Here is a 13816-nt window from a genome sequence, read left to right on the forward strand (position 1 = left end):
GGCTCTGTCCCTAAGTTATGGAAATCGGCATTTATTACACCAGTACATAAGAAAGGGTCTCGGGCTGAAATTACGAATTATAGACCAATTTCAAAACGTTGCATCATTGCTAAAGTCTTTGAGAGGGTCATATATAAGCAATTGTATGCTAACTTAAAAAACACCTTTAGTCCCTTCCAACATGGATTCTCAACAATTTTATTACAAACGCTATGGATAGTGGTATGCAAGTCGATGTAATCTACACCGACTATAGTAAGGCGTTTGATAAATCGACCACAATACATTAATATGTAAGCTATCTCAGTCGGGAATACGGGGCGACTTGTTAAGGTGGTTCTCGTCATACATAGATAATCGTTCTCAAGCTGTTGTACTAAATAACTACATTTCTAGTTGTGTGATAAGGGCTTAAAATCCAGGGAAGGGTCTATCCATATAGTTTTATTATCGATAAAATACATTTAAACTGCTTTTAGATCATTTTGTAGTAATTCGCAATCTTAGGATTTTGAATTATTCTAAAGATTTTAGTATCATCCGCATAAAGTAATATATTAGTGTTATGGGCTATAGAACATATATCATTTATATACAGATTAAATAATAACGGCCCAAGGTGGTATCCTTGAGAAACACCTGAACTTATTTCTTTATATTGTGATGCGAAGCCCTTCACAACAACTGCTTGAGTCCTTTTTTCTATATAAGATTTGATCCAACGTAGGAGATCACCATGGATTCCAAGTCGCCAAAGCTTGAGCAATAGGGTGTTATGACAAATTTTGTCAAAACTTGGCAAAATCAGTGTATACCACGTCAACTTGATGATTATCATTCATTGCATTTAAAACTATGTTTGTGAATGTCAATAAGTTATTGTCGACACTACGACCACGAAAGAAACCATGCTGATCAGGAATAATAATAGTTATGACAGCCAGAGAGATCTGGTCAGTTACGATTTTCTCAAGAATTTTTGGGAACTGAGACAGCTTAGCTAGCATACCACGATATTTTTCATTATTAGGACTCGAATTATCTTTAAGAACTGGGCTTAACCTGGCTTGTTTCCAGACACTAGGACATAGCCCTCATTAAGTGACTTCTTGAATAGATAGATAGACTTTATATTTACTCCTCTGGTTCCTCTGATCTAGCTATCCCACAAATTGTCCTTCGTAGTGCGTGAGTAAATATAATATTGAGCGTGGCATTTGTGCAGATGAACTGCTCCCGCATTGCGAAACGGGCCTGCCGTGGCGGCGGCACGAGGTGTGGTCGCTATGCGTGAGCGGCGTGCGCAGCGGGCTGGTGCGGGTGCGGGCGCCCCCCGCGGCCGGCGTGTTGGCGGACGGTGCGTTAGTAGCGCCGCGCCTACTGCCGGACTGTCTGCGGCGTGCGGCGCGACACCTGGCCCGTCGAGCGCGGCTCAACACGGACCTGTAAGTGTCATACATATAGCACGTGCTGGCCGACGGTGCGTTAGTAGCGCCGCGCCTGCTGCCGGACTGTCTGCGGCGTGCGGCGCGACACCTGGCCCGTCGAGCGCGGCTCAACACGGACCTGTAAGTGTCATACATATAGCACGTGCTGGCCGACGGTGCGTTAGTAGCGCCGCGCCTGCTGCCGGACTGTCTGCGGCGTGCGGCGCGACACCTGGCCCGTCGAGCGCGGCTCAACACGGACCTGTAAGTGTCATACATATAGCACGTGCTGGCCGACGGTGCGTTAGTAGCGCCTCGCCTGCTGCCGGACTGTCTGCGGCGTGCGGCGCGACACCTGGCCCGTCGAGCGCGGCTCAACACGGACCTGTAAGTGTCATACATATAGCACGTGCTGGCCGACGGTGCGTTAGTAGCGCCGCGCCTGCTGCCGGACTGTCTGCGGCGTGCGGCGCGACACCTGGCCCGTCGAGCGCGGCTCAACACGGACCTGTAAGTGTCATACATATAGCACGTGCTGGCCGACGGTGCGTTAGTAGCGCCGCGCCTGCTGCCGGACTGTCTGCGGCGTGCGGCGCGACACCTGGCCCGTCGAGCGCGGCTCAACACGGACCTGTAAGTGTCATACATATAGCACGTGCTGGCCGACGGTGCGTTAGTAGCGCCTCGCCTGCTGCCGGACTGTCTGCGGCGTGCGGCGCGACACCTGGCCCGTCGAGCGCGGCTCAACACGGACCTGTAAGTGTCATACATATAGCACGTGCTGGCCGACGGTGCGTTAGTAGCGCCGCGCCTGCTGCCGGACTGTCTGCGGCGTGCGGCGCGACACCTGGCCCGTCGAGCGCGGCTCAACACGGACCTGTAAGTGTCATACATATAGCACGTGCTGGCCGACGGTGCGTTAGTAGCGCCGCGCCTGCTGCCGGACTGTCTGCGGCGTGCGGCGCGACACCTGGCCCGTCGAGCGCGGCTCAACACGGACCTGTAAGTGTCATACATATAGCACGTGTTGGCCGACGGTGCGTTAGTAGCGCCGCGCCTGCTGCCGGACTGTGTGCGGCGTGCGGCGCGACACCTGGCCCGTCGAGCGCGGCTCAACACGGACCTGTAAGTGTCATACATATAGCACGTTTTGGCCGACGGTGCGTTAGTAGCGCCGCGCCTGCTGCCGGACTGTCTGCGGCGTGCGGCGCGACACCTGGCCCGTCGAGCGCGGCTCAACACGGACCTGTAAGTGTCATACATATAGCACGTGCTGGCCGACGGTGCGTTAGTAGCGCCGCGCCTGCTGCCGGACAGTCTGCGGCGTGCGGCGCGACACCTGGCCCGTCGAGCGCGGCTCAACACGGACCTGTAAGTGTCATACATATAGCACGTGCTGGCCGACGGTGCGTTAGTAGCGCCGCGCCTGCTGCCGGAATGTCTGCGGCGTGCGGCGCGACACCTGGCCCGTCGAGCGCGGCTCAACACGGACCTGTAAGTGTCATACATATAGCACGTGCTGGCCGACGGTGCGTTAGTAGCGCCGCGCCTGCTGCCGGACTGTCTGCGGCGTGCGGCGCGACACCTGGCCCGTCGAGCGCGGCTCAACACGGACCTGTAAGTGTCATACATATAGCACGTGCTGGCCGACGGTGCGTTAGTAGCGCCGCGCCTGCTGCCGGACTGTCTGCGGCGTGCGGCGCGACACCTGGCCCGTCGAGCGCGGCTCAACACGGATCTGTAAGTGTCATACATATAGCACGTGCTGGCCGACGGTGCGTTAGTAGCGCCGCGCCTGCTGCCGGACTGTCTGCGGCGTGCGGCGCGACACCTGGCCCGTCGAGCGCGGCTCAACACGGACCTGTAAGTGTCATACATATAGCACGTGCTGGCCGACGGTGCGTTAGTAGCGCCGCGCCTGCTGCCGGACTGTCTGCGGCGTGCGGCGCGACACCTGGCCCGTCGAGCGCGGCTCAACACGGACCTGTAAGTGTCATACATATAGCACGTGCTGGCCGACGGTGCGTTAGTAGCGCCGCGCCTGCTGCCGGACTGTCTGCGGCGTGCGGCGCGACACCTGGCCCGTCGAGCGCGGCTCAACACGGACCTGTAAGTGTCATACATATAGCACGTGCTGGCCGACGGTGCGTTAGTAGCGCCGCGCCTGCTGCCGGACTGTCTGCGGCGTGCGGCGCGACACCTGGCCCGTCGAGCGCGGCTCAACACGGACCTGTAAGTGTCATACATATAGCACGTGCTGGCCGACGGTGCGTTAGTAGCGCCGCGCCTGCTGCCGGACTGTCTGCGGCGTGCGGCGCGACACCTGGCCCGTCGAGCGCGGCTCAACACGGACCTGTAAGTGTCATACATATAGCACGTGCTGGCCGACGGTGCGTTAGTAGCGCCGCGCCTGCTGCCGGACTGTCTGCGGCGTGCGGCGCGACACCTGGCCCGTCGAGCGCGGCTCAACACGGACCTGTAAGTGTCATACATATAGCACGTGCTGGCCGACGGTGCGTTAGTAGCGCCGCGCCTGCTGCCGGACTGTCTGCGGCGTGCGGCGCGACACCTGGCCCGTCGAGCGCGGCTCAACACGGACCTGTAAGTGTCATACATATAGCACGTGCTGGCCGACGGTGCGTTAGTAGCGCCGCGCCTGCTGCCGGACTGTCTGCGGCGTGCGGCGCGACACCTGGCCCGTCGAGCGCGGCTCAACACGGACCTGTAAGTGTCATACATATAGCACGTGCTGGCCGACGGTGCGTTAGTAGCGCCGCGCCTGCTGCCGGACTGTCTGCGGCGTGCGGCGCGACACCTGGCCCGTCGAGCGCGGCTCAACACGGACCTGTAAGTGTCATACATATAGCACGTGCTGGCCGACGGTGCGTTAGTAGCGCCGCGCCTGCTGCCGGACTGTCTGCGGCGTGCGGCGCGACACCTGGCCCGTCGAGCGCGGCTCAACACGGACCTGTAAGTGTCATACATATAGCACGTGCTGGCGGACGGTGCGTTAGTAGCGCCGCGCCTGCTGCCTTGATGCATGCTTTGACTTCGTCAGCTCGAGTTCCCCTCGGCACTACGGGCAGAGTATGACGAAAGTCTCCAGCTTATTAAACTGTGACCACTCCCATCGTTAAGTTGTTCCCTCGGATGTCGGTTAGGGTACTATTTAACGCTTCAAATGCCCCCTTGTGCGACATAGTGCTTTCGTCCCAAACTATAATTTTGCAATCGCGCAACACTTGTGCTGCGTTGCTTTGTTTTGGGATATTGCAGTTTCAGTATGATTAAGATTTAATAAGTCTGTAAGTAAAGAAAATATTTCAAGAGGCAGCCTGAAAGCCGTGTGAGCAGTTTTGCCTCCCCACACTACTGTGACAGCGATTCCTGATGACGGGACAGCTCAAGCGATACCCCGATTATTTCTTATTTTGCTAATATTAAATTTATAAGAAACGTTTTTCCAGTGCCACCAGGAGTATCTAAGAAAAAAATATCCCCAATCTTTCTTTCAATGCTGGCTAGAATTTGTTGATAAACATTTGCCTGTTCGTCTGTCAATAATTCCTCGTGAAGCGATAGGTAGGTAGGTATAGGTATTCACGGGCTACTTTCCGCAACTCGACGACTGCTGTGCGCCTATTTTGCGTCATAGGGTTGCTAATCTTGCCATCCCAACTCCTCAAGGAAGTTACTTAAACCTCTGATGTCACCCATAACCTAGGGGAGAGTTCTCGGTGACCCCAGGCGTTTGGCCCGGTATGGGGCCACACCGCAGCACTCCAGGATGAGGTGTGTGGCCGTTTCTTCTGTCTCCATGCAAGCCCTGCACAGGGGACTGTCAGTGACACCTATATTAAACTGATGTTTGTTAAAGGGGCCGTGACTCGTTATTACATGAGTTATCTTACGTAATCTTGATCGTGTGAGTTTCACCAGCTTACGAGAGAGCCTCTGATCTATGCATGGTAGAGCCTCTTTTGCCTGTCTGCATCCGCTCATCTCCGTCCAGTATTTATTATGTAGCTCCTTGGTGTGCTGCCTTATGACTGATGTGGGCCAACCAGAGGGGAGAGGGACTATTGGTTCCGGTCCAATGGCTATCATCTCTGAGCCCCTCCTTGCTAATTCGTCAGCGGCATCATTACCTCTGGAGCCACTGTGACCCTTGATCCACTGCAGAGTTACGCGATTGTTGTTATCACATACTTCCGTCAGGGAACAGTAACAGTTGTATATCAGCTTTGAGGTGATAATATTGCTTTGTAGGGCTTGTTGTACTGATTTGCTGTCCGTAAGGATCCGGATGGAGTAATCCTTTACCTTACGTGTCAGAGTCGCCGTAGCCGCTTCGATGATGCCCATGTATTCCGCTTGGAAGACAGAATTATGAGCACCAAGTGTTGCAGCTATGTTTATGTTTAGATCTTCAGAAAACACTCCGTAACCCGTTCCAGACCTTGTTTTCGAGCCGTCAGAGAAGATCCAGAGCTCCTTTCCATTACGACACTCTTTCGGTTCTTCATGCAGCTGTATTTTATATTTCTTGTCAAAAATAAATTGCTTTGGAGACCTGTCACTTACAGCCAGCAGCAGTGGTTCCTTTATAATCACCTCATTTAGGACCTCTGAAGAAGCAGATTTATTGGTCTTCCAAAGATTTAGTGTTTTTAACCTTGCCGCAGCGGAGGCTGCCTCTTGTTTTATGAATAGGTGTAGCGCTGGAAGATTCAGCATGGCTTCTAAAGCTGCAGTAGGTGTAGTTCGCATACATCCTGTAATGGCCATACAGGCTAGTCTTTGGAAACGTTGTAGTTTGTTACATGTGGTTTTAAGTTTAGTGCGTGGCCACCAGTATTACCGTTGTGTAAAGCCATAGTACGATATATGGGGCGAGACCCCATGACTTTGCTACCATTCTACGGCATTGCCAGAAAAATAAAGTAGCCGTTTTTATTTTCGCCTCTATATGGGCACTCCAATTCAGCTTACTGTCCAGTAATACTCCTAGATACTTTACCTCGTTTGTTAGTTGGAGTTCAGTATCAAACAGTTTTGGTAGTTTGTAGTTTCCCAGAACTCGTTTGTTAGTAAACATTATCAGTTCCGTTTTTGTTGGATTAACTGATAAGTCGTTGTTTTTACACCATTTTTCCACGATGTTCAATGCTGCATTTGTTACTTCGCATACTGTATTAGCAAACTTTCCGCATATTATAATGGTTAGATCATCTGCGTAACCTACAGTATAGTATAGGTTTTGGTTGAGGGTGGTAATCAGATCGTTTACAACGAGGTTCCACACAAGAGGCAAGATAACACCTCCTTGGGGGCAACTTTTAGTCTTTTTCTTCAGGAGAAGAGTATTCATCCATCCACTCTATTTTTTGCATGATTTTGCAGCCAGGGAAGTGTGTTTCTATAAGGATTTGCTCCGTCTCTTCTGGTGACTTAGTGAAGGTACCATCAGGTTATCGCAAGGAACCCAGAATTTGTCTGAGTTGACTAGAAAGGACTTTTCTTACCCTGTTTGCCTGGTTTTGGCATTCAATGCCGTTGCAGTATTTCCGCCAACTTTCAGATTTTCTATATCTGATGCGTTTTTTTTACTTAGACTTAGTGTCTTTGTAGCTATCCCAATCGCTTTGATGGCCTGTGTTCATTGCCCGGTTTAAATGTTTCCTCACCTTCCTCCTAAGTCTCTCAAATTACAGGCCCCACCATGGTTGGGATTTTGGTTTGACTGAGTTGGCAAGGGTGGGGGGGCATGTAGAATGATAACAGGTAATCATGATTTCATTAATTCTTATTGCCTGTTTTTCAATGTTTCCTACTCCAAATATCTTCTCTGGGTTCGTCCCCTCTTTCAGACGCGATTCCTTGTTGGTTGGTTGCGAACTTGTATTCGACGAGGTTCGTTCTGCGGGGGTTCCTTCGAGGAGATAATTTAATAGTGTTTACCTCAAGGTTGAAGAGTATCCATCTGTGGTCTGAGCAGGATGCTTCTGCCACACATGCCCGTTGGATATAATATTAGACATTCCTTCCGATGCCAGAGTAATGTCAATAATTGTACTGCTCCTCCTATTGATAAAAGTGGGTTCTGACCCTGTGTTTATAATATCTAGGTTAGTAGTAAAGAGATATTCAGCCAATTGCTTACCTCTTTCGTTTGGTGTCTGCATGCCCCACAGCGGGTGGTCCGCGTTGCAGTCTGCAGCCACTAACAACTCGCATATGACGGTCTCGCAGTGGTTCACCAGTCTCACGAGTTCATCCGGTGGTGGATCTGTACCGTCGGGCATGTACACCGAGGCGATCACCATCGGTGGCTCATTTGTATTCCTGTTCAGTAATTGTATAGTATGTGCATATATCCCTGGAACAAAAATCTGTTAGTGGATGCACCTGTAGGTTGTTTGAAAGGTATATACAGGTCGTAGGGTGTTCTGGACATGAGTAGTGGATAACCTTATCTCCAATATTGGAGAGCTGACATATGCGGCCTCGTCTAACCCATAGCTCCTGGATTAGAGCGAGTGCTGTAGGGTAAACCTCCAACCATTTCCGGAGTTGAGCCGTTGCGGTTTCAATATGGTGGAGGTTTATTTGTATGATGCTGCACTTATGAGAAGGGGATGCCATCTTTGGATAGCAGAACCTCCTCGCCGTCCCCGATGTACAGCTCTTCCAGCTCCTTGGTGCACACAGTGTCATCCTTGGAGCCCGTCGACAGTGTGTCTTCGAGCTCCATCAGGGTGACCAGCGGTTCCTCTGAGGTGGAATTCAAGACGCGCGCACCGGTAGCGGTGGGGTCCTCTAATTGAGCGTCCATCGGTTCTGACTGTGCAGCTTCCATTCGGTCTGTTTTCTCAGCAGAAGAGTCCTCCTGGTTTGTAGGCTTGGAGGGAGGCACTTCAATAAATTTTGCCCCCGGTCCCTGGAACTTTATGTATACCGAGCCCAGCATGAAAGATAGACGGCGCTCGTGTTCCATCACTGTAGGGACTTTCTCCTCTGGTACGCTGATTATAATGAAGGTATTGTCATTATGTTGGTGAAGTGCGTGTAGCAACCAGCTATCTACGTCGGCCCAAGAATTTTGAAACCGGAGCATTCCGCCGATTGCTTTGGTGTCTTTCCAAACACCAGGCAGAAGGATGCCGCATCTTATGCGGTTGGGCACTTCCCATATATGTTTGACCGTCAGGTTATCGTTGTTTGATAGTTTGATATCTTGGACAGCAGTTCATCAGGGTTGCGTCGGGAGTATAGGCGCCACTGGGTGATGCACATGCGCGACGTCAGGAGTTCGAGATGAGTGGCTGGTGGATCGATCCGTTCCACCAGGTCCTCCACCCACTCTTGCCCCGTCAGCATGGCCGGACACCGATCCCAGCCGAACCTCGCCTGTGGCCCTGCCGAAGCAGGGACACAAGACCATTACCCACGTGGCGGCTACTCACGGGGCTACCGTTTAGCGTGAAATCAGGGCCAAAGGGAGCGTATTGCGTTACAGGGGTAACTAAACCCCGACCCTTGTCCCGTTCAACTCCCCAGGATTCCGTCATCCCCGCGTACGGCGATCGACTGCACAGGCCTAGACGCAGGTGGACGCTATAAGATCTTCCGGTTGGCATCCACTAACCGCCGGAAGAGTAGAGCAGATATTAGCCATCAGCCAGCAAAAGACAGCCATTGCACAGCGATTAGTGAAAATCGCAGCACAATAACTATCAATCACTGACCAATGTTACCAGGACGCACCGGGGTGGTGAGTGTCGCTCCATTAAGATTGTGGGTAACACTTCTTTACGGAGCGACGCCCCCGCCCACACTTGGAGGTTTCTGCTAAGCGCCCCCTCGTGAAGCGATACTACCCCTCCCAGGGCGCAAGTGTCATAATTTGTCTCTTGTAGATATTCGCGATTATCCAGGTTTACTGTGAATCTTTTTGGTTTAGGTAAACCGAATTGATCCAAATGTTTTCCAGCTTGTGCTAAAACTACATCTTCGATCAATATCAATTATCTGTTAAACACCTCATTCATGAATAACTCCGCACCATTTTGCAATTCTCTTTCAAGTTGCCGTTTAATGTCGTCCGAAAAACTATCCCTATATTTTTCCCAAAGGCTTAAGGGATCAGTAAGTTGACTAAAACCTACCATTATTATGAACATTTCGCGCAGCTTGAAAGGAGAATCACACAATGCAGCTTTTTCTAAAGTTGTGTTCCAATGTTTATCGTCCTCTAGCAGTCCAAGGGTGTTACACGCTAATTGAAATGTTGGATGGAGGATACCGTTGACAGTTTTTAAACGGACAGCGGAGTCTTAGTAATACTTTCACGTTTTTGCTCTTTGGGTACGGAACCTTAAAAAAATTGAGGTGGGCACTCCATACCATACATGTAACAAAATGTCAAAAAAATCTATTTAACCCCCTATTTTTATAGCTCAAAAAAAGAGATTCCCCATACACACTTTGCACCCCTATTTAGCTTCTGCCTGCGACTCCGACCGCGTGGGTCTCGTTTAAATATTGTAGCGCCATACAAACCTCCACACCCCCCATTTTGTACCCTTAGGGGATGATTTCCGGGATAAAAACTATCCTATGTCCTTCCCCGGGTCTCAAACTATCTCCATACAAAATTTCATCTAAATCGGTTCATACAACTTTGCACCCCTTTTTAACCCCTTTAGGGGTGAATTTTTTCAAAATGCTCAATTTCATTTTCTTGTATTGTAATAAGGATACGCAAAGTTTCAAGTCTCTTACTTAAAATTTTACTCCATCCCCATACAAACTTTAAACCCCCTTTTCACCCCTTTAAGGGTGGAATTTTCAAAAATCCCTTAAAAAATAATTAAATCCCTTAAAAAATTCTTAGTGGATACTTGTTTTGAAAAAATCTAGGTTGAACGGTTTGGCCTGGGCGTTGATTTAAGTGAGTGAATCAGTCAGTCAGTCTGGACTTTTACGTTTATATATATATAGATTTATATTCACGGTTCAAAAACGCTCAGTTTAAGCCTAATTTAATAAAGTTTATTTGACTTTAACTTTGGTTAGTTATCGCACAAGTGTTCGACGTTGAGAACATAACACTGCAAAACCAATGTACGTCAAAGGGGCGTCGCTGTCTCCGACATACAAATAATTTGGTAGGTGAAGTAAATTGTACCCAACACCTCAGTAAGTTCCAATATCATTTCCCCAGGTACCAGCCGCCGCACGTCCGCAGACGTCATCTCATACAAGAGATACAGCAGCAATACAAGAAGGATCTCACCGAGCCAGAACTACTGGAATCATTATTTAGAGCCCCCTAGTATATTATTATTACGTCCCTTACTTATTTATTAAAGGCTAGATTTATTTATTTAATACTTAATTCCCTCACAGACACACGTATATTTCCGACATCTTACACAACTTTGTACTTAACAAACAGTATTTTGCGGTGAGTGTTTGGTGTCCGTTGTGCCGTACATTGTAGCCGCTGAATAAAAACAAATGTTTGGTATATATGGTGTAGAGTAGATAGTGGGATCTGGCCCATTATATCATTAGCAGCCTTATCCCGACATATTTAACTACACTTAACATTTGGTGCGATTGTCTGGTAACCTAGAACTAATAGAATAATTAAAAAATAACTAAGAAGAATTATCGGTCAGTCCTATCGTGTGCTCTTTAGATTGATTTCTTTCCACGTTCACATCAGCTGTGGAAGTGATAGTAAGCCTTACTTAAGGCTATACAGGTTATATATACACACGCCACTCAAAATATAAAACAGATCCAAAAATTGAAATATCAAAAAAAAAATATACAGTCATGTAATATATAGGGTATGTACATGAGATACCATACTCAGCGAGACCCGTGCAAATTTTTCGCTTTTTCTAGATTATAAATTTTCTCGAATAATAATTCAATTTAGTATTAATAAGAATAAGTAGCATTTTGTATTAACTTTCCGTATTTTAAATGTAAATGAAATGAAATGATTTATTTGTATGAATCGTGGTAGCATAGTTGTTAACAATTAATTGGTGTACAGCACAATTCGCCAATATATCGGCATACAAATATTTGATTGTCAATATTGGAATTTTTATATTTATACGTCACTAATAAACATTACTTACATAGTTTTAATTATAATATAATATTAAATAAATATTAGTTTGTAGGTACCTCTCAAAAAATTACATTTAATACTATTATTTTTGGCTAAAGAATTCTTTTAAACTATAAAAGCATTTATATATTAGCCATAATTTAAATTTTTTATGCATTAATGTTTTAGGTATCTCTCTAATATTCTTTGGAAGGTGGTTAAATACCCTAATACACATAACATTTATTATGTAAGATTGATTAAATTATTTTATGGTTATTATGTATATTGTAGATGTTTATAAATTTTGTTATAAAATATAATTTGCATTTTTTTTCATAAGTGGTTAGCAATGTCGCTTGGCAGCACCCTAATAACTGAATATTTCGGAAATATTCCCCGCTTCTTAGGCTGTCGCCGCGTGTGGCACTATAGGTCAGCAGAGTGGGACGAGATGCGGTATATTTTTGCATCCTACCCGTGGATCTGTTTTTCGCTGGGTGATCCAGATGCCGATGCTGACGCTGTTGCTGGTGTGGTACTGCAAGGTATGGTATATATTTTATTAAACGGAGAAGTGGTAAATCCACTGGAATCTGCTATATTTCTTGGCATTAGGGGAGACCGGGGCTGGATGTGACAGGGGTAGGTAGTTACAGTGACAATGGTCGCGAAACAGAGAACGCAATTCTGACGAAAGAAAGAGATTAATAATCCCGCCACCACTGGCTACCACGCCACGAGAGCGAGCGGAGAAAGTATTTTTGTGAGAGGATCCCGGACGTGTCGCCATTAAAATTGTAGGTTAGTAAAATTTTACACTTTTAGTAATATTGGTTTGCAACTTATGTTCCATAAAGGCAGAATTGTCCTTGTTGTGATTTTTACGCCCTAATGCGTTCGTTTTCCAATGAATCTACGTTTATACAGCTATGTTTATTGACGTTTTCACAGCATAACCTTAAAAGGTCAGATTTGGCGTTGGGGCTAAAAGTTACATTTCCTCGGGGCAGGTTGTGATTTGTCACTACCTGCCCCGTAGTGCTTGATTGCCAACTGAGATAATTTGTGCTTCATTTTTTTATCAAGCTTTTGTCTCTTTTTGTACGAATAATATATATATTTTGAGTATTTTTTCGTACTTGCTCATAGTAACATCATAATCGTTATTCTATTATTGATTAATTAAATTATATTGAGAAAAGTTACGATATACTATTGTAAACAAGTTGATTAGTGTTAAAAGTATTCGTGAAATTGTTATGCTAATAAAAAAGTCTAGATTTGTGTTCTAAAAGTGATCTCAAAGTGTTATCATCGCCACTCTCATAAAAAAGAACAATAGGCTGGTAGTAAGTGATATGAATTTTTTTTACAAACCTTGAGTGTAAATCCAAATATAACACATATCAATAACTTTCCAACAAGTGAACACACAATTACTAAATATCTCACATTCAGAACAACTAATTAGTTTCTTGTGTATAACAGCTGATATTATTATAAAATAAAATTGAGGGTAACTCTCACTTTAGTAACATTGCATAGTGACGTGTTACGGCTATAGCTGATCACGTTATAAACTGGGTACGAGTAATATACACTTGAAATCACCGAGTGATCCGTAGTTTGAAACCCAAAGTCCAATATATATTTTCTCTTTTTTTTTATTTGCTTTTGCTTAACGAGCGCAAAAATGGTTAACTGTGGAAGATGCGACGAGTATGTTTCGGATGGACCTAAGTGCAGCGCTTGTCAGAAAACTTTTCATTTCCAATGCTCAGGAATAACCGAAACGGGATATAGGAAGTTGGGGGAAAGAAAACAGACTTGGCGCTGCCCTGATTGCAAATCCAATATGTGTTCGTCTCCTAGTTCTCCAAGTCTAGAGAAGATAATGGAACGTCTCGATGGCTTAGCGCTTCAACTAGTTCCACTCACTACCCTTCTGTCCGAGGTTCAGAGCATCAAAGGGGACATATCTGATATTAAAAAAACTGTCCATGATAACACTGAGAAAGTAAATAGGCTTGAGTGCAGGATCATGACCGTTGAGAAATCTATCTCCGATATGAAGAAATCTCATTCCGAGATCAAAGACCTCAAGGAGAAGGTTCTCCAATTGGAAACAGATCTCAATTCTAAAGAGCAATGGCTAAGAACCAATAATGTGGAAATTAAAGGAGTCCCACAAAAGCCGAACGAAAATCTTTATGATTTATTAGGAAAAATTGGCACTAAAATATTGTATCCAGTG

General features: G+C 46.9%; 1 protein-coding gene across 1 annotated transcript in view; it reads left to right on the top strand.

The window, feature by feature from the left end:
* The window catches only part of LOC126975500 (ral GTPase-activating protein subunit beta), a 50244-nt gene extending 38362 nt beyond the window's left edge, over nucleotides 1–11882 (top strand). Inside the window, exons 12-13 of the mRNA XM_050823426.1 lie at nucleotides 1226–1445; nucleotides 10654–11882. Coding sequence (XP_050679383.1) covers nucleotides 1226–1445; nucleotides 10654–10765 — 332 coding nt within the window. The 3' untranslated portion in view covers nucleotides 10766–11882. The remainder of the gene's footprint in view (nucleotides 1–1225; nucleotides 1446–10653) is intronic.
* Nucleotides 11883–13816: the final 1934 nt, after the last annotated feature.

This window comes from Leptidea sinapis, chromosome 36 (genome assembly GCF_905404315.1).
Source record: "Leptidea sinapis chromosome 36, ilLepSina1.1, whole genome shotgun sequence".
Lineage (NCBI taxonomy): Eukaryota > Metazoa > Arthropoda > Insecta > Lepidoptera > Pieridae > Leptidea > Leptidea sinapis.